Source organism: Rhea pennata, unplaced genomic scaffold, assembly GCF_028389875.1.
Source record: "Rhea pennata isolate bPtePen1 unplaced genomic scaffold, bPtePen1.pri scaffold_40, whole genome shotgun sequence".
In the NCBI taxonomy this organism is placed as follows: domain Eukaryota; kingdom Metazoa; phylum Chordata; class Aves; order Rheiformes; family Rheidae; genus Rhea; species Rhea pennata.
This window is the reverse complement of record NW_026907681.1, coordinates 2290868-2311564: the sequence shown is the minus strand read 5'-3', so window position 1 is coordinate 2311564 and position 20697 is coordinate 2290868. Positions and strand designations below refer to the sequence as shown.

The following is a 20697-nucleotide window of genomic DNA, read 5'->3' as shown; positions in this document are numbered from 1 at the left end:
TGAATTAACCTTCAAGAGAGTAACTTATGACAAATTTGGTGCCGTGACTCGGATGAAGGCAATGGACTGAAAAGCTCTTCGGAAGGGGAGGCGCCCCGCCGAGTTCGCCTCTGCCGAGAGCGATTTTCACTCAAGCCCTTCACCGACGAACCCTAAATTAGCCACAAGCAAAAAAAAAAAGAGCCGGCAACCCCAAGTAATCTTTGTGCACGAAGACCGAATGAAGACTCAGGATTGAGTAAGTATAGGCCGGTGATCCATTCGGTTGGGGTTGGGTATCCCGGAGTACACGTGAGAGACGTCCAGTAAGGATGAAGCGAGTGCGGACCCCTCGGTAGTGCGGTTCCCACATCCCGCGAGGGACTGGGCCACGAAAAGGGGGAAGCGGTGTGTGTGTGTGTGTGTGTGTGAAGGTACTCCGGAAGATGGGACAGAGGAAAAATAAGCCTTCTGGTCCCATGGGTGGGGCAGTTTGTAGTGGAGGCTTACCTCCCATTCCCCTGGATAGCCCACTAGGATTGATGATTAAATATTGGGATGATTCCCCTCCTAGGCGGGGAAAAAGTAAAGTTAAGATGATATATTATTGTATTGAAGTCTGGGGCAACAAACCTATAAAAGGAGAAAGTGTTTTCTGGCCCCCTTTTGGTTCATTTGAGGACTGGATATGCCAGGCCCTAAATAGTTACGTAAATTCAAAGGAGCCCTTCAGCTTAGAAGAGAGCGAGTATGCACACCTCTGGATAAATCCAGAGGCGAGAACCCTTTTATACCCATTAAAAGAAAAAGGAGGGCGGGGGAAAAAGAAGCGAGAATTAGAGATCCCATTATCGCCACCCCCTTATATACTCCCTCCTATTCCTACGGCCCCTTCTCTTCCCGGGCCGACTGAACTTCCGTCCTCGGGGGAGTCGGATGGCGAGGCTAACCCTAGTCCCCAGAGACCAGTAACTAGGAGTCAGACTAGAGCACAGGGGTTAAGTCTCGAAGGAGGATTATATCTACTGCGGGAAACAGCTATGGGAGGACCCCAACCGGGGACAGGATATGTAGCCGTCCCCATTAATTCCGGGGACGTGAGAGATTTTAAGAAGGAAATGGGAAACCTACTAGAAGACCGACTGGGAGTGGCAGAGCAGGTGGACCAGTTTCTAGGACCAAATATTTACACTTGGGAGGAGCTACAGTCCATCCTGGGAATCCTGTTCACATCTGAGGAAAGAGGGATGATTAGGCGAGCTGGCATGCGAATCTGGGACCAACAACACCAGCAAGGTCCGGCAGCAGATGTTAAGTGGCCGATGCAGTCGCCTAATTGGAATAACCAGGACCCAATCCATCGCGGTCATATGCAAGACTTAAGAACCATTATCATTCAGGGGATAAGGGAATCAGTCCCAAGGGGACAGAATATTAATAAGGCTTTTAATGAACAGCAAAGGCGGGATGAGACCCCGACAGAATGGTTAGAAAGGCTGCGAAAAAACTTGCAGTTGTATAGTGGCTTAGATCCAGGGACTCCTGTGGGAGGGGCCTTACTTAAAACTCAGTTTGTGGCCAAATCCTGGACGGACATTAGGAAAAAGTTAGAGAAAATAGAGGACTGGCAAGATAAGGGTTTAGATGAACTCCTGAGAGAGGCACAGAAGGTGTATGTTAGGAGAGAGGACGAAAAAGAGAAGAAACAAGTATGAATGATGGTGGCAGCAGTACGGGAAGGTCAAAGAGGAAGGCCTAGGATGGTGCGTGGGAAGCTTGAGAGAAAAGAAGGGAGAAATGGTCAGGGACAAAGAAATGTGATCTGTTTTTATTGTAATAGAAAGGGTCATATTAAGAGGGAATGTCGACAGAGAAAAGAGGATGAGCAGATGTTCAAGGATGAGTAGGGGTGTCAGGGGCTCTATTTGCTGGGGACCCGAGAAAAAAAAGAGCCCTTGATAAAATTAAAAGTGGGTCCCCAGCGTGAGGAAATGGAATTCCTCATAGACACAGGGGCTGAAAGATCTACGGTCCAAACCTTACCTTTAGGGTATAAGGCCTCGGCAGAAAGGGTACAAGTAATTGGGGCAAAAGGAGAACCATTTGGGGTTCCCATTATAAAAGAAGTATTAATCGAATCAGGTTCCAAGATAGGTGTGGGACCTTTACTTTTGGTACCCGAAGCTGAGTATAACCTGTTAGGTAGAGATTTGATAATAGAATTAGGCATAAGTTTAGAAGTGATAGATAATAGACTACAAATTAAATTGTGTCCTCTCCGAATAGAGGATGAACAAAGCATAAACCCAGAAGTTTGGTACACTCCAGACAGTGTGGGCAAATTGAATATTAAACCTTTTAAGGTAACTATAACTAACCCGGGTGTACCAACGAGAATTAAGCAATATCCCCTGTCTGAAGAGGGCAGGCGGGGATTAAAACCTGAAATTCAGAGGTTACTACAACAGGGGCTATTGGAACCTTGTATGTCCCCTTTTAATACCCCAATATTACCAGTAAGGAAAAAGGATGGCAAATATAGATTGGTGCATGATTTGAGGGAAATCAATAAGAGAACTGTGACTAGGTTCCCAGTAGTAGCGAATCCACATACTCTGTTAAATCAGTTACACCCGGATGATCAATGGTACAGTGTGATAGATTTAAAGGATGCGTTTTGGGCATGTCCTTTGGATGAGAGCAGCAGGGATTATTTTGCCTTTGAATGGGAGGACCCGGATACCCATAGAAAACAGCAACTAAGATAGACTGTCCTCCCTCAAGGATTTACTGAATCCCCAAATTTATTCGGATAGGCCCTGGAACAGATACTGCAGGACTATAATAAAGTGCCGGGAGTGACGTTAGTACAGTATGTGGATGATCTGTTGATAGCAGGAAAGGATGAAGAAGTGGTAAGGCAGGCTAGCATCCAGTTAGCCTGGAAAGCTCTGGAAAGCTCAAAGCTCTGGAAAGGTAGAACGAATGAATGGTGAAATTAAAAAACAGTTAACAAAACTTATGCTAGAAACTAAGGCGTCCTGGGTAAAATGCTTACCGCTTGCTTTATTAAACATACGAACGCAGCCCCGAACTGACGTGGGGCTTTCGCCTTTCGAAATGCTTTATGGTATGCCATATGATTTAGAGATGCCTCTTGACCACCCCAATTCACAAGATGCTCAATTACAGCCCTACCTAACACAGTTAATGAGCCGACATAGAGAGTTACAGAAAAGAGGCCTAGTGGTGCAGCGACCCCCATTAGATATAGCCATACACCGAGTACAGCCCGGAGATAAAGTTCTAATCAAAACATGGAAAGAGACTTCATTAGCACCTCGGTGGGAAGGCCCCTGCGTTGTTTTGCTTACTACAGAAACAGCTGTTCGGACTGCAGAAAAAGGGTGGACTCATGCCAGCCGTGTGAAAGGACCGATCCTGGGAGAAGAGTGGAGGGCGGTTCCAGGCTCCGCCGACTTAAAATTAACGCTTAAACGGACTCGATAAGTGTTATTTCCCCTGTCCATGTACCGTAAGGAGAGAAGGGGCCCCACTCCTAGACAAAGGCTCTCTAACAGATTCCCCTGAAGAACACTACTGCTGCCGAGAAGAACCAATACCTTGTAGTTCGCTGCAACCGAACTGACAAGCGAGGCAGAGGAGTGCAGACGGTGGGGAGGTTAAGAGGCCAGGTAAAACATAACATTAGGAGAAATGGTCCCCGACTAGCTCTTGCGGTACACGGGAATTAGCGTTATTATCATGGTCAGCTGCGGTATCCTACAACCACACCACCCCCATCGACCTTTTCGGTGGAGTTTAATTAGATATGAAGATCAACAGATTATACAGCAAGTAACGACAGCAGGTGCCCCTAGTTTCTTTTACTTCTGTCCGAGCTCAAACCCGGGAAGGGGGTATTGTAATTATCCAAATGAATACTATTGTGCATATTGGGGCTGTGAAACCATTGCTACAGACTGGAATCCTGGGGCAGGTCGTGACAAGTTCTTAGAAGTGGGCTATGGACCGCTAGGATGTAGTCGTTGAGCAGATCCCTGCCAAGGATGGCGAGGACAAAATTTGGGATACACAGGACATTATAGGAACGAGGAGATTTGCAAGGTTCTGTATCTAAATGTAACCAAGCCGGAAGATATCAGCTGGTTATTAGGGAAAATGTGGGGCGTTAGATTCTATTCACACAGACCTGATAGGGGAGGCCTCATACTGATAAAAAAAGAGGAGGCCAGGATTTCCCAACCAGTCGGACCAAATAGCGTACTGTCAAAGGGAATCCTAGAGGCCCGACCTACAAAAGCCCTTGGGCCAGACCTATCTACAACACCTCCCAATAGTGCAATAGAATCATTCCCTACAGATGTAGTCCCCACCATTGCAGGGGAACATAGAATCACATCTGGGAACAGCATATGGAAAGTCATAGATGCTAGTTATCGAGTGTTGAATCAAACAAATCCAAATATAACCAGACGCTGCTGGTTATGTATTAACATAAGACCCCCATATTATGAGGCCATCGGAGATTTAGGCGATCCCATCTATTCAAACGAAAGTAACCCCTCACAATGCCACTGGGGACAAGAAATCGGGGTAACACTAACCCGGGTATCTGGAAGCGGTAGGTGCGTGGGTACCGTCCCCAGAGAAAAGGGCAGTCTTTGTAACATCATAGAGGATAGCGACCAGTCACACCAATGGTTAATTCCGGCCAACAACACGAGGTGGGCATGCTCATCATTAGGAGTCGCTCCATGCTTATCATTAAAACTCTTCAATTCGTCTCATGATTTTTGTGTACAGGTAATAATTATACCAAGGATTCTATACCACTCTGAGGAATATATATACAGTCACCACACTGTAGCAGATTACCATCTCGAAAAGAGGGAACCAGTCACAACTGTAACCCTGGCCACATTAATGGTTTTAGGGGTTGCAGGAGCTGGTACTGGAGTTGCCTCGCTAGTAAAACAAAGCCAAGAGTTCACCTCTCTGCGTATCGCAGCTGACGAAGATTTGGCCAGGATCGAGCAATCCATTTCGGTGTTAAAAAAATCAGTTAGATCCTTCTCAGAGGTAGTACTACAAAATCGTAGGGGATTAGATTTGGTCTTTTTACAACAAGGAGGGCTTTGTGCCACCCTGCGAGAGGAATGTTGTGTATATGCTGATCACACTGGAGTGGTAAGAGATACCATGATGAAACTCCGAAAGGGTCTAGAAAAACGAAAAAGAGAAAATGAGGCTCGACAGAACTGGTATGAATCCTGGTTTAATCATTCACCTTGGCTCACCACCTTGTTGTCAACCATAGCAGGGCCTTTACTACTGTTAATAATAACATTAACTTTTGGACCATGTATTTTTAATAAAATAGTGGCAATTGTAAAAAGCCGCCTAGAAGCTGTACACCTAATGCTGGTACGTGCTAAGTATGGATCACTTGAATTAGACGATGATGCGGACGCATTAGCGTTGAGTCGCCGGGCGCTCCAGGAATTCAATGAACAAAATAAGTAACCAAAAAGAAAAAGGAGGGATTGTAATAAATTGTAACTATTTGTTCATTGTTTAGAAGGAGGAATAAGCCGATGGAGGGGGAGGAGGAGGTTTTACAACAATCAGGGTTGAGACATGGTGTCAGACAAATAAATTATGGTAAGCACAAAAGCTTATATGACCCCTTGTGGAACCGGTGTCGGGGCCCTAGCTATCTTGCAGGACTATGAAGAGCTGAAGTAAGCAACAAGCTGCTCAGAGGTTTTGAAGGTAAAAGGATAAAGAAAAGATAAGCAGGCGCCTGTAATTTTCTCAAAATTACAAGATTACAAGATTACAACGCAGACTATAAGGGGGGACTGTGTGTGAGGGAGGCGCGCGCCGTTGGCGGAGCTGAGACTCCCCGGCCGCCCAGCGCTGTTTTGCTTGTGGCTGCTTACTTAATTAAATAAATTGTTCACATGATTTAACAAACTCTCTGTATGAATTAACCTTCAAGAGAGTAACTTATGACAAATTTGGTGCCGTGACTCGGATGAAGGCAATGGACTGAAAAGCTCTTCGGAAGGGGAGGCGCCCCGCCGAGTTCGCCTCTGCCGAGAGCGATTTTCACTCAAGCCCTTCACCGACGAACCCTAAATTAGCCACAAGCAAAAAAAAAAAGAGCCGGCAACCCCAAGTAATCTTTGTGCACGAAGACCGAATGAAGACTCAGGATTGAGTAAGTATAGGCCGGTGATCCATTCGGTTGGGGTTGGGTATCCCGGAGTACACGTGAGAGACGTCCAGTAAGGATGAAGCGAGTGCGGACCCCTCGGTAGTGCGGTTCCCACATCCCGCGAGGGACTGGGCCACGAAAAGGGGGAAGCGGTGTGTGTGTGTGTGTGTGTGTGAAGGTACTCCGGAAGATGGGACAGAGGAAAAATAAGCCTTCTGGTCCCATGGGTGGGGCAGTTTGTAGTGGAGGCTTACCTCCCATTCCCCTGGATAGCCCACTAGGATTGATGATTAAATATTGGGATGATTCCCCTCCTAGGCGGGGAAAAAGTAAAGTTAAGATGATATATTATTGTATTGAAGTCTGGGGCAACAAACCTATAAAAGGAGAAAGTGTTTTCTGGCCCCCTTTTGGTTCATTTGAGGACTGGATATGCCAGGCCCTAAATAGTTACGTAAATTCAAAGGAGCCCTTCAGCTTAGAAGAGAGCGAGTATGCACACCTCTGGATAAATCCAGAGGCGAGAACCCTTTTATACCCATTAAAAGAAAAAGGAGGGCGGGGGAAAAAGAAGCGAGAATTAGAGATCCCATTATCGCCACCCCCTTATATACTCCCTCCTATACCTACGGCCCCTTCTCTTCCCGGGCCGACCGAACTTCCGTCCTCGGGGGAGTCGGATGGCGAGGCTAACCCTAGTCCCCAGAGACCAGTAACTAGGAGTCAGACTAGAGCACAGGGGTTAAGTCTCGAAGGAGGATTATATCTACTGCGGGAAACAGCTATGGGAGGACCCCAACCGGGGACAGGATATGTAGCCGTCCCCATTAATTCCGGGGACGTGAGAGATTTTAAGAAGGAAATGGGAAACCTACTAGAAGACCGACTGGGAGTGGCAGAGCAGGTGGACCAGTTTCTAGGACCAAATATTTACACTTGGGAGGAGCTACAGTCCATCCTGGGAATCCTGTTCACATCTGAGGAAAGAGGGATGATTAGGCGAGCTGGCATGCGAATCTGGGACCAACAACACCAGCAAGGTCCGGCAGCAGATGTTAAGTGGCCGATGCAGTCGCCTAATTGGAATAACCAGGACCCAATCCATCGCGGTCATATGCAAGACTTAAGAACCATTATCATTCAGGGGATAAGGGAATCAGTCCCAAGGGGACAGAATATTAATAAGGCTTTTAATGAACAGCAAAGGCGGGATGAGACCCCGACAGAATGGTTAGAAAGGCTGCGAAAAAACTTGCAGTTGTATAGTGGCTTAGATCCAGGGACTCCTGTGGGAGGGGCCTTACTTAAAACTCAGTTTGTGGCCAAATCCTGGACGGACATTAGGAAAAAGTTAGAGAAAATAGAGGACTGGCAAGATAAGGGTTTAGATGAACTCCTGAGAGAGGCACAGAAGGTGTATGTTAGGAGAGAGGACGAAAAAGAGAAGAAACAAGTATGAATGATGGTGGCAGCAGTACGGGAAGGTCAAAGAGGAAGGCCTAGGATGGTGCGTGGGAAGCTTGAGAGAAAAGAAGGGAGAAATGGTCAGGGACAAAGAAATGTGATCTGTTTTTATTGTAATAGAAAGGGTCATATTAAGAGGGAATGTCGACAGAGAAAAGAGGATGAGCAGATGTTCAAGGATGAGTAGGGGTGTCAGGGGCTCTATTTGCTGGGGACCCGAGAAAAAAAAGAGCCCTTGATAAAATTAAAAGTGGGTCCCCAGCGTGAGGAAATGGAATTCCTCATAGACACAGGGGCTGAAAGATCTACGGTCCAAACCTTACCTTTAGGGTATAAGGCCTCGGCAGAAAGGGTACAAGTAATTGGGGCAAAAGGAGAACCATTTGGGGTTCCCATTATAAAAGAAGTATTAATCGAATCAGGTTCCAAGATAGGTGTGGGACCTTTACTTTTGGTACCCGAAGCTGAGTATAACCTGTTAGGTAGAGATTTGATAATAGAATTAGGCATAAGTTTAGAAGTGATAGATAATAGACTACAAATTAAATTGTGTCCTCTCCGAATAGAGGATGAACAAAGCATAAACCCAGAAGTTTGGTACACTCCAGACAGTGTGGGCAAATTGAATATTAAACCTTTTAAGGTAACTATAACTAACCCGGGTGTACCAACGAGAATTAAGCAATATCCCCTGTCTGAAGAGGGCAGGCGGGGATTAAAACCTGAAATTCAGAGGTTACTACAACAGGGGCTATTGGAACCTTGTATGTCCCCTTTTAATACCCCAATATTACCAGTAAGGAAAAAGGATGGCAAATATAGATTGGTGCATGATTTGAGGGAAATCAATAAGAGAACTGTGACTAGGTTCCCAGTAGTAGCGAATCCACATACTCTGTTAAATCAGTTACACCCGGATGATCAATGGTACAGTGTGATAGATTTAAAGGATGCGTTTTGGGCATGTCCTTTGGATGAGAGCAGCAGGGATTATTTTGCCTTTGAATGGGAGGACCCGGATACCCATAGAAAACAGCAACTAAGATAGACTGTCCTCCCTCAAGGATTTACTGAATCCCCAAATTTATTCGGATAGGCCCTGGAACAGATACTGCAGGACTATAATAAAGTGCCGGGAGTGACGTTAGTACAGTATGTGGATGATCTGTTGATAGCAGGAAAGGATGAAGAAGTGGTAAGGCAGGCTAGCATCCAGTTAGCCTGGAAAGCTCTGGAAAGCTCAAAGCTCTGGAAAGGTAGAACGAATGAATGGTGAAATTAAAAAACAGTTAACAAAACTTATGCTAGAAACTAAGGCGTCCTGGGTAAAATGCTTACCGCTTGCTTTATTAAACATACGAACGCAGCCCCGAACTGACGTGGGGCTTTCGCCTTTCGAAATGCTTTATGGTATGCCATATGATTTAGAGATGCCTCTTGACCACCCCAATTCACAAGATGCTCAATTACAGCCCTACCTAACACAGTTAATGAGCCGACATAGAGAGTTACAGAAAAGAGGCCTAGTGGTGCAGCGACCCCCATTAGATATAGCCATACACCGAGTACAGCCCGGAGATAAAGTTCTAATCAAAACATGGAAAGAGACTTCATTAGCACCTCGGTGGGAAGGCCCCTGCGTTGTTTTGCTTACTACAGAAACAGCTGTTCGGACTGCAGAAAAAGGGTGGACTCATGCCAGCCGTGTGAAAGGACCGATCCTGGGAGAAGAGTGGAGGGCGGTTCCAGGCTCCGCCGACTTAAAATTAACGCTTAAACGGACTCGATAAGTGTTATTTCCCCTGTCCATGTACCGTAACGAGAGAAGGGGCCCCACTCCTAGACAAAGGCTCTCTAACAGATTCCCCTGAAGAACACTACTGCTGCCGAGAAGAACCAATACCTTGTAGTTCGCTGCAACCGAACTGACAAGCGAGGCAGAGGAGTGCAGACGGTGGGGAGGTTAAGAGGCCAGGTAAAACATAACATTAGGAGAAATGGTCCCCGACTAGCTCTTGCGGTACACGGGAATTAGCGTTATTATCATGGTCAGCTGCGGTATCCTACAACCACACCACCCCCATCGACCTTTTCGGTGGAGTTTAATTAGATATGAAGATCAACAGATTATACAGCAAGTAACGACAGCAGGTGCCCCTAGTTTCTTTTACTTCTGTCCGAGCTCAAACCCGGGAAGGGGGTATTGTAATTATCCAAATGAATACTATTGTGCATATTGGGGCTGTGAAACCATTGCTACAGACTGGAATCCTGGGGCAGGTCGTGACAAGTTCTTAGAAGTGGGCTATGGACCGCTAGGATGTAGTCGTTGAGCAGATCCCTGCCAAGGATGGCGAGGACAAAATTTGGGATACACAGGACATTATAGGAACGAGGAGATTTGCAAGGTTCTGTATCTAAATGTAACCAAGCCGGAAGATATCAGCTGGTTATTAGGGAAAATGTGGGGCGTTAGATTCTATTCACACAGACCTGATAGGGGAGGCCTCATACTGATAAAAAAAGAGGAGGCCAGGATTTCCCAACCAGTCGGACCAAATAGCGTACTGTCAAAGGGAATCCTAGAGGCCCGACCTACAAAAGCCCTTGGGCCAGACCTATCTACAACACCTCCCAATAGTGCAATAGAATCATTCCCTACAGATGTAGTCCCCACCATTGCAGGGGAACATAGAATCACATCTGGGAACAGCATATGGAAAGTCATAGATGCTAGTTATCGAGTGTTGAATCAAACAAATCCAAATATAACCAGACGCTGCTGGTTATGTATTAACATAAGACCCCCATATTATGAGGCCATCGGAGATTTAGGCGATCCCATCTATTCAAACGAAAGTAACCCCTCACAATGCCACTGGGGACAAGAAATCGGGGTAACACTAACCCGGGTATCTGGAAGCGGTAGGTGCGTGGGTACCGTCCCCAGAGGAAAGGGCAGTCTTTGTAACATCATAGAGGATAGCGACCAGTCACACCAATGGTTAATTCCGGCCAACAACACGAGGTGGGCATGCTCATCATTAGGAGTCGCTCCATGCTTATCATTAAAACTCTTCAATTCGTCTCATGATTTTTGTGTACAGGTAATAATTATACCAAGGATTCTATACCACTCTGAGGAATATATATACAGTCACCACACTGTAGCAGATTACCATCTCGAAAAGAGGGAACCAGTCACAACTGTAACCCTGGCCACATTAATGGTTTTAGGGGTTGCAGGAGCTGGTACTGGAGTTGCCTCGCTAGTAAAACAAAGCCAAGAGTTCACCTCTCTGCGTATCGCAGCTGACGAAGATTTGGCCAGGATCGAGCAATCCATTTCGGTGTTAAAAAAATCAGTTAGATCCTTCTCAGAGGTAGTACTACAAAATCGTAGGGGATTAGATTTGGTCTTTTTACAACAAGGAGGGCTTTGTGCCACCCTGCGAGAGGAATGTTGTGTATATGCTGATCACACTGGAGTGGTAAGAGATACCATGATGAAACTCCGAAAGGGTCTAGAAAAACGAAAAAGAGAAAATGAGGCTCGACAGAACTGGTATGAATCCTGGTTTAATCATTCACCTTGGCTCACCACCTTGTTGTCAACCATAGCAGGGCCTTTACTACTGTTAATAATAACATTAACTTTTGGACCATGTATTTTTAATAAAATAGTGGCAATTGTAAAAAGCCGCCTAGAAGCTGTACACCTAATGCTGGTACGTGCTAAGTATGGATCACTTGAATTAGACGATGATGCGGACGCATTAGCGTTGAGTCGCCGGGCGCTCCAGGAATTCAATGAACAAAATAAGTAACCAAAAAGAAAAAGGAGGGATTGTAATAAATTGTAACTATTTGTTCATTGTTTAGAAGGAGGAATAAGCCGATGGAGGGGGAGGAGGAGGTTTTACAACAATCAGGGTTGAGACATGGTGTCAGACAAATAAATTATGGTAAGCACAAAAGCTTATATGACCCCTTGTGGAACCGGTGTCGGGGCCCTAGCTATCTTGCAGGACTATGAAGAGCTGAAGTAAGCAACAAGCTGCTCAGAGGTTTTGAAGGTAAAAGGATAAAGAAAAGATAAGCAGGTGCCTGTAATTTTCTCACAGAACAGCATCCCAAAAGGGAGTCAACACAACAGATAAGCAAACCCCTGTGATCACTCACAAGGAGACAAACCAAAATAAAGAGACAGAAGAAGACCACGGCCTTCCTCTCCACGACCACCAGAGAGCTTCAGACGACCCCCCCAGCAACTCACACATGCGCGGGACGCACCGGGAGATTACAACGCAGACTATAAGGGGGGACTGTGTGTGAGGGAGGCGCGCGCCGTTGGCGGAGCTGAGACTCCCCGGCCGCCCAGCGCTGTTTTGCTTGTGGCTGCTTACTTAATTAAATAAATTGTTCACATGATTTAACAAACTCTCTGTATGAATTAACCTTCAAGAGAGTAACTTATGACAACCACCACCTTCCCCACAATCCCCGCTCCAGCAGCATCACACTTTGGCATGCTCATACTGCTGCCCAGCCCAAAGGCTTCATCAGTGGCAAGGGTAGGAGGAGAAGCTGCTCTCTGCAGAGAGCCCTCAAAACCCGCACACCTGGACCCAATCCCAGGCTGGCACCCCGCCTCTTGCAGTTGGGCTGCTAGGGTATGGCTCTGACGAGTTCCCGCTGGCGTCTCTCTGCCATGCATGTCTCCACTCTGTCTGAACCCTGCTGGTACCTCTGCCACCTCCTGTGGAGCAACTCTCTGCAGTTCAGGGCCACCAGACAAGGAAGAGCTACCTTTTCCCTGCTTTAACCCATTCTGCCACCAGTTTCACTGCGTCCCTCCAGTTCCCCTGCAACATTTGGTGAGCAGGAGCTCGACACACAGCTCACCCACTACTTTCTCGGTCCTGTAGCCTGCATCGGCCCTTTCTCCTCTCCTCGAACCTGGCAACCTGATGTCCTACCTCTGCTCCCCAACCCTTCCTGCAGCCTCTGTCTGTCCCCTGCTGGCAGCCCTGTGCCTTGCCTGCCAGTCCCTTCCCTCGCCTCCAACCCCTGTCCCTCATCTGCAGCCCCCGTCCCCTGCCTGCAGCCCCCATCCCTCGCCTGCAGCCTCTTTCCTCTGCCTGCTGCCCCACCCGTGGTGCTGTGCTGTGAGTGCCAGCTCCAGACTTCTCCACTTGCGTCCGTGCTGACCATGCCCGTCCCTCACCGTGGTCCCCATGGCACAGCAGGGGTTGCGTCCGTGCTGGGCTGGGGCTGTGTGGCAGCTGTGGGGCGTCGTTGGTGGTGGGGTGGGGGTGGGGGGTCAGTCCTTATCGCTCCAGTGGTTCCCCGAGCTGTGCCATGCCATGCCGTGCTGTGCCATGCTGATCACACCAGCAATGGGTGCCCGGGATTGCCTGTGGGCGCTGTGCAGCTACTCCACCCCACAGGTGATGGTGGTGAGGAACGGGCACCTCGGCACCAGGCACCGTGCGCTGCAGCTCCTCGTCCTGCTTTACTAGGTCAGGCGAGTGCGGGGCTGGGAGCTGCTGCCTCCCGGTGGGGCATCGCTGCCGCACGGTTTATCCCTGCTCCGCACACAGCCCCTGCGCAGCCCCACAAGTTGCCAGGGCAGCTTCTCTTGCCTCTGCCGGGAGAGGGGGAAGGCGATTTCAGCTAAAGCCATAGTGCTGCAAGAGGCGGGGGGGTGTAGTGTCTCTGTCCTACCCTGATGGTGATCTCCCCGTGCCCTGTCCCATTGCTCCAGTCCCTTCACATCCTGCTCTTAGGGCCACTTTTCTTGTACGCCCCCGACTGGGACCCCTGCAGGGGTGCTGTCCCTGAGCCTTGTCCCATTTTTCCCACGTGGCCTGCACACCTGTGGATAGCACGACTGCAGCTTGGCAATGCTGGATCCCAGGGATTTCTACGTCTGCAGGAGATGGGTAATGCTTGGCTGCTGAAGGAAGTGGGTGGCAGAGCTCCGCCTGTGCTTTCTGCCAACCGCGAAGGCCTGCCCTGCACGGGCAAGGTAGCCGTGAGGTGCAAATCCCAGGCCAGGGAGGCTGGCTCTCCTGAGACTGCCCTGCTGGGGCGCTCTGCTTGCCTGTGCAGAGCAGCTTGGCAAGGGCTATTTGCAGGTGGCTGCCGCGGCTCCTCTGTGGCACTGAGGACCTGACGCTGGCCTCATCCCATCCCTGCCTTTGGGATGCTTTCACCTTTCCTGAGCTGTGCAAAGCCCAGATTAGCAGGTACTGCTGGCAGCCAGAGAGAGCAGGGTGTTGGTGCTTGCCCTGGCACGACTCTCCACACACCACCTCCACCCTCTCCTGTGCCACAAAGCAGCTATGCTGGAGCCTATGCTCTCCAGAAGCTGCTTGGGACAAGGTGACGGAGGGGCCATGCCCGCAGGCTGCGGGAGATACCGCAGAGACCGTGGGCATGTGTTGCTGTACAGGGCAAGGCGAGTGTGGCAGCTCTCTCTTAGCTGTCTGTCCACTCTGCCTGCCTTTGGTGGCTCTGAGATTACCTCCTTGCCCACATATTGCCCCATACCATGATCTCCTGGAAGCGTGACTGGAAGTGGAGCAGAGGGATAGGAAAGAGAAGGCGCAGCTGGAGCATTGTAGTGCCAGATCCCAGGGACTTCCAGAGCTGCAGGAGATGGATGACACGTGCCTGGTGAACAAAGTAGCCGAGCAGAGCCCTTCCCATCCTGCCTGCTGCCCTCAAATACCTCAAACAGCAGCAGAGCCCTGTGTCTCCTAGCCCCATGTGCTGGTGCCCACAGATGGTGCTAGGGAGCACCTGTTCCACTCCGGTTCCCGGGGGCCACGTGTCCGCTTTGGCAAGGCAGCACTAACACACACACACACACACACACACACACGCACACTTCACCAGCAAGCAGTTTATTCATAAATACTTACAAAGAGACCGACCCAATGGAAATCTCGAGAAGGACCACTCCAATGCTTGTCCCAATCGTCTACATGATGAGAGAGAGAGAGTTGGCAGGTACAATCCTTTTGGGCGTTCCCGAGGAGGCAACTTGGCCCTCTGTTGTGTAGCAACTTCCCTCTCCTTTGGAAAAATTCCAGTATTTATGGTTATTCGCCCCCAACCTGCACAGCCGAGGTGAGGCTCTGACCTGCCTTTCTCCCTTCTCTGCTCTTGTCTTGCTTGCTTTGGGTAGCCTCTTGGAGCAGTAGATGAGCAGCAGACTTTCTGCAAGGGCTTCCCAACTGCTCCTTCATCCAGATGGACCCAGCAAAGGAAGCTGTCCTGTGTGGTGGTCCCCGCTGCCTGCATGGGGACTCCTGTGTTCCCTCCTCCAGGCCCAGCACTGTCCTTGGCTCCCGATGAGGCAACCATGGCTGCGTCCCAGACACATTGGGACTGCATGTTAGGTCACCTTTGCAGTGCTGTGCGGCAGGCTCAGCGGAGCTTGGCACGTAGCACTGGCCAGGGCCCTGTGGCCTTAGCCAGGCAGGTGCGCCATGCTCTGCCTGCCCTGACAAGCAGCGTCAGGCCTCTGTGGTTTTGGATGTTCAGGGCAGGAGAGGGCACTCTCAGATCAGGTCAGGGGAGGCTCTGACATTCACGTGATGTTGGTGCCTGTAGCTCTCCTCTGCTGCTACCAGTTTGTGGCAGGGATCCCCCTGCCTGCCTTGGCCTGGGCACTGTTTGGGGGCTGCTGAGTGAGGGATCACGGGAGGGGAGATGTGTGGAGACTGAGCGGAGCTTGCTGGCGGATGCAGAGACGTGGGGAATGCTAGTGAGCACAGCTGCCCCTGGCTCAGTTCCCACGCAAGGAAATGGAGAAGAGGGTTGACTGTCTACTCCCGAGGACACACCAAGGAAAGCCATGCTAGAGTAGGGCCACCGCAGGCACGCTTAACGGCTGCTTACCCCAGGCAGCTTGCAAGGGCTGGCACCCATGCAGAGATGGGGAAGCACATGGGGTGCCCCATCCCCTCTGCAGCCACAGCGTAGGACTACCAGGTGCATGTCCTGTTCTCACCATGTCCCCCATGACCCTGCAGGGGCTAACAGTTTGCAGTGCTGTATGCAGCTGCAACCATGACTGCACCCCTGGCGACATGGACATGTTGGGCCACAGAGAGCTGGGCATGTGCAGGGACAAGTGATCTGTGCAGCACTGCGCACTGGGCAGGATCCCATTTACCAGGAAGTTCAGCGTTGTGTGTTCGTCCTCACAGGGCAGAAGACAGGGCGCTGCGTGCCCAGTGCTGGCGGCACCGAGAAGAGCTCTGAAATGCTGGCTTGGTGTCCAGCAGAGGAAGCGAGTGTCGGGTATGGGCCCCAAAGATGGGTCGTGGCACTGGGGAGGAGAGTCCTCTGCTAGGATGGAACAGGCACCAAAAGGCTGGCCCATCTTCAAGGTCCCGTTGGACACCAGGGGATGCTCTGGGCGGGACACCTCTGAGGGTGCTCTTGAGAGGTTTGGCCCCTTCAGCAACAGGCCATGGCCTAGGGAGGCGGTGCCATGGCACAGGGATGGCCTTGTACAGGCCATGCCAACAGGGACCATTTTGCTCCCGAAGCCATAGTGCTTAGGTCTCTCCACAGTGAGTCCCTGGCAAAGATGGCACCACAGTTCCCCATCCTTATCAAGAGGAACATCCACTTCCCCTGCTTCGGCTTCTCCAAGGATGTCCATGTGGAAGAGATCAATGTGGGGCCTAGGGATGGAGCAAGTAGACCAGTGGGTACCCAGGCTGCCATGTGTGTACAGGGTATAGAACAAAGTGGAGAGCAATATAGGTGATGCTAAGCAGCTGAGTGCAGGTCAGGCCCTGCTGCTGGGACCAGGACAGCCTTGCTGCAGCAGCAGTGCTTTGTAGTCAGGTCTTTGGCATAGTGGGGAGAAGGGGGCCACCCTGGCCCTGCACTTGCATGTGTGTTGTCTGAGTGTGTGTGTGGAGTGCAGCCAGATGCCTTCCTGAAAGTGCAATGGTGGATAGCACAGCCATTTCCCGTAACAATTAGGTACCAGAGGAATGAGTGTTCACTGACAGCAGGAAGATGTGGTTGAAATACGTGGACAAGCCTGAAGGATGGAGAGGCAGGAGTGGAGCTGTGCAGGAGCAGTGCCATTTGGCAGCTGGAGGAGATGCTGGCTTTTCACAGGGGATCCCTGTTCCTAAGTTGCTCCCAGAATGACGGAGGTTGGAAGCACCTCTGGAGATTGCCTAGTTCAACAGCTGCTTAAAGCGGGGTCACCTACAACAGGTTGCTCTAGGCCAAGCCAACTCGGGTTTTTGGTATCTCCAAGGAGAGAGACTCTCTAACCTCTCTGGGCAACCTGGTGCAGTGTTTGATCACCCTCACTGTAAAAAAAATGTTTGCTCTTAAGTTCAGACACAATTACTGTATTTCAGTTCACTCTCATATGATCACGGGGCACCACTGAGAAGAGCCTGGCTCCATCTTCCTTACTCTTACCCATCAGGTATTTGTACACATTGATAAGATGCCCCTGAGCCTTCTCTTCTCCAGACTTAACAGTCCCATTTCTCTCAGCCTCTCCTTGCATGAGAGATGCTTCTAGTCCCTTCATCATTATTGCTGGACTTGCTCCAGTAGGTCCATGTCTTTCTTGTACTGGTGAGACCACACCCACACACAGCACTCCAGCTGTGGCCTCACCAGTGCTGAGGAGAGGGCAGTAATCACCTCCCTCAACCTGCTGGGACAGGACATTTTTTTGGTGCTCAGCTGCTGTCTCTGTGATACGGAGTTCTCAACCCTTACTCCATCCATCTATCCTTCACTCTTGCTTGCCCCTGCCTCCACTGAGGAAGGTGGTGATGATGAGGATGGTAATTATTGAGAAAGAAGGAGCAGGAATGCTCACACTGGTGGGTAGATATGGGGCATGTGGCCTTGCAAAGGGAGCGGTTAAAGTCTTTGGGAACAAGAATCCCTTTGAAAATGCCAGCATCTCGCCAGGTAACTACCCCAGGGTTCCTCCTCTTCCTGCTCTCCACCCTCCTGCTGTGTAGGCCATCCCCTAGTCAGTCATGTGCATTTCTGAGTGCCTGCATACATCCACGTCTGGTATGTAGTTCTCCTAGGAAATCCCTTCACCATTCATCAGCTGGGACCATCAGTGATGGCATGGATACCAATGAGCAGAGCTGGGGTTTAATGTTTCGTTTGGGTGCTTCACGATATTAGGAAGAAAATTGAGGCGTATTGGTGTGCTGCTCTATGCCATGGCTCTGGCTTTGTCTCCCCAGGGGCAACATTCAAGCTGCTGAGAGCAGTTACTTGAAAAGCTGCACCTTCAACACCACCTCTGCCCTTTACTGCCCCATCTTCAAGCGGAGCTTCATCGTGGAGCAGGCGGGAGAGAACTTAAGGGAGCTGGCAGAGAAGGTGTCATGTCCTGGGAGGATGGTCCTCCCAGAGGGCCCAAGGTCTTGCTGGCTGGGCACAGGGCGTTCCTTCAGCACCTGCTCTAGTGCTTGGCTCCACGGGATCATCACTCACACACTGGCACTGTTGAGACTCAGAGGCAGCTGGAGGCAGGTCCCTGGCCCTGCTGCCCTGCCAGTATGCTGCAGGGGCTAGCTGGGATGGGCTGAGGGCAGTGGCAGCTTAGCCAGCCTCAACAGCTCGGAGCACAGCACATCCACTGCAGCCCCTGAGCAGTCCTTTCTGCCCACCTTGCGCATGCAGAGCCCTGCAAGGCTCCCAGGCCCAGGGTCTCTCTTACGAGGCCCCTGTGCAGAGGCTGGAGCGCAGGAGGCCAGCTGGCAGCAAAGCATAGACTGCAGGTGTGCCTGTATCACTGCCAGGACTGGCAGGTTTGCTCGCCCAGTGGTGGGGACTCATCCACACACTTTGGGAAATACCATAACATTGCCAGGGGAGGGCAGTGCACCCAGCATTTGGTCTCCAGCCCCATCCGGCCCTGCTGCCTCTGCTGCCCTTTTGGGAGTAGACAATTCCCATCCAGGGAAGGAACTCAGCACTGTTCCATCCTCCCTCCAGGTTCTGCACCCCCTGCTCAGCCCCAGCACCCTCCAGACCCTAGAGGCCCCCCACTCTGCATCTCGGAATGCTCCCTGATGCCTAGCCATGCTCCCAACTCAGCTGGAAAGCCCACTGCTGGGGCAGAGCTCCGCTGGGTAAGCAGCCTTGCAAGCAGTGCTGCTGGCTTCCCTGGCAGGGCCATGTGCCCCAGTATGGTGGCATTCCCGGCCTTTCCCAGCGGGTGATGAGGATGACAGCTGTGCTAACGCCTGAGTGGGGGGAAATGCCCTGCTTGCTTGCTGGCTTATCATGCCCATGGCCAAGCTGCGTGCACAGTAGTGCTGTGCCCTGGGGTCACTGTGTCCATGGTGTGCTGGTGCTGTGCTAGGCCTGCTGGTTTCTGCTGCAGGGTGGGGTGGTCACCAACTGGAACTGTAACCTGGGCCTGCCTGAAACCGACTGCAACCCCCACTACTCCTTCCACCGCCCCGATCCCAAGACCACTGTCCCAGGCAGTGGCACTTGCAGTCCTGCATCCTCCTCCTGCCCTCCCTGGTCCTGCTGTGGCTGGTCCCCATCACTGGGCCCTTCTACCTGTCTCCCCAGGAGGTCTGCGAAGTATTACAAATGGAACGGGACCCACACACGAGTGTTGATCAAGGCCTGTGGGATCCATATTGATGTCATCGTGCAGGGCCAGGTAGGATTTTGCATGGTCCATGTGCTACTGGGGTGCATATGTGCATAATATGCTGCCGTGGTGCTAGGACCGTCCTGGAAAAGCAGCTCTTCTCCACTGCTGCCTCAGAGCTGGGATGAACACAGCCAGGCCTCTTCTGCTCAGCCTTGCAGAGGAATGGGGGAATCCCAGGTGCCTCAAATTAGAACCTTTGGCAAAGTGTGCAAAGTGTGCTGGAAGGAAATGCAAGACCTCATAGTGTGCGCTGCTGCTTGGGTAGGTTGTCCACACTGTGGCTTGGGCAGAGGGAGGTCTCTGCTCAGTCTCATTCCTTGTGCCCAACCCAGAGTGAATGCAGGCCCAGGCAGGAGGCAACCTGGGCTGGGCAGCGATTGCTGATCCCATCCTTTCTGCCAGGCAGGGAAGTTTAGCCTGATCCCCACTGTCATCAACCTGGCCGTGGCTCTGACCTCGCTGGGAATGGTGAGTATTGGTGCCGGGGGCTCAGCCCAGCTGCGCACTCCCAGCACTGACCTCCCTCTCTCACCTTCCAGGGCTCCTTCCTCTGGGACTGGATCCTGCTGAGCTGCATGAACAAGGACCAGGTGTACAGCAGCAGGAAATTTGAGCAGGCACCACCCTAGATCCTGGCCCTGGAGGTTTGGTCCTCTGGGACAGAGCAGTGGCCACGCTGCCAGCAAGGCAGGGCAGGGTGCCTGGGCACGGCTGCAGGCTGGGCAGCAGCATGTGGCTGGGGCTGCCAGGGCATCTGGCCCCTCCAGCCATCTCTCACCCCCGCGGCAGGCTGAAGGTGCCTCAGAGGCTGCTCCACGACATACAGCACCTCAGGGCTCTCCAGCCTCCAGAGAGTCTGTCCCGCAGGGACCGACCGCTTGTCCCTCCCCCACCACGTACAACCACAGCTGGAAGGAGCCACTGTGCCAGGCAGCAATAACACTTCCTCCATCCGGGCCCTGCTCGACTCTGAGCTACCTGCTTTTCCCACGCAATGATCCCTGTGCCTGGCCAGGATGCACCGGGCACCTTGCCGGCTGCTGCTGCTGGCCACCAAGAGCCACGGCCCCCTCCCTTCCCTCAGCCATGCTTCAAGCAGCTCCAGGCAGGTCCTGCCCCATGGCTGCCAGCTGCTGTGAGAGGCTGGGGGTCAAGAAAAGCCCCAGTGGCAGGGCAGACCAGTGGTGCCCTGGCTGGCTCCTGTGGGGGCTTTCAGGAGCTTTTGCTCTGGAGCAGAAGGCAGTGCCTGACTACTGGCTCTGCTTCAGCACACCGGGAATGGGCATTACCATTTTCTGGCTGGCTTGGAGCG

General features: G+C 51.2%; 1 protein-coding gene across 1 annotated transcript; it reads left to right on the top strand.

Moving 5' to 3' along the window:
- Positions 1-1019: 1019 nt before the first annotated feature.
- LOC134154769 (P2X purinoceptor 2-like) lies at positions 1020-20313 on the top strand. The gene is made up of 10 exons (XM_062601432.1): positions 1020-1275; positions 2266-2342; positions 2796-2894; positions 8784-8882; positions 15921-16003; positions 16280-16360; positions 17953-18091; positions 19101-19391; positions 19788-19853; positions 19925-20313. Exons 1-10 carry the CDS (start codon positions 1020-1022, stop codon positions 20012-20014), a joined length of 1281 nt encoding a protein of 426 aa, XP_062457416.1. The 3' UTR covers positions 20015-20313.
- Positions 20314-20697: the final 384 nt, after the last annotated feature.

Bases quoted from the DNA above. Each gene is read 5' to 3' on its own strand.
- LOC134154769 (XM_062601432.1), top strand. From the start codon at position 1,020: ATGGGAGGACCCCAACCGGGGACAGGATATGTAGCCGTCCCCATTAAT. The intron at 2,343-2,795 runs GTAACTATAACT...TTATTCGGATAG, and splicing joins TGAATATTAAACCTTTTAAG to GCCCTGGAACAGATACTGCA. The intron at 2,895-8,783 runs GTAAGGCAGGCT...TTATTCGGATAG, and splicing joins CAGGAAAGGATGAAGAAGTG to GCCCTGGAACAGATACTGCA.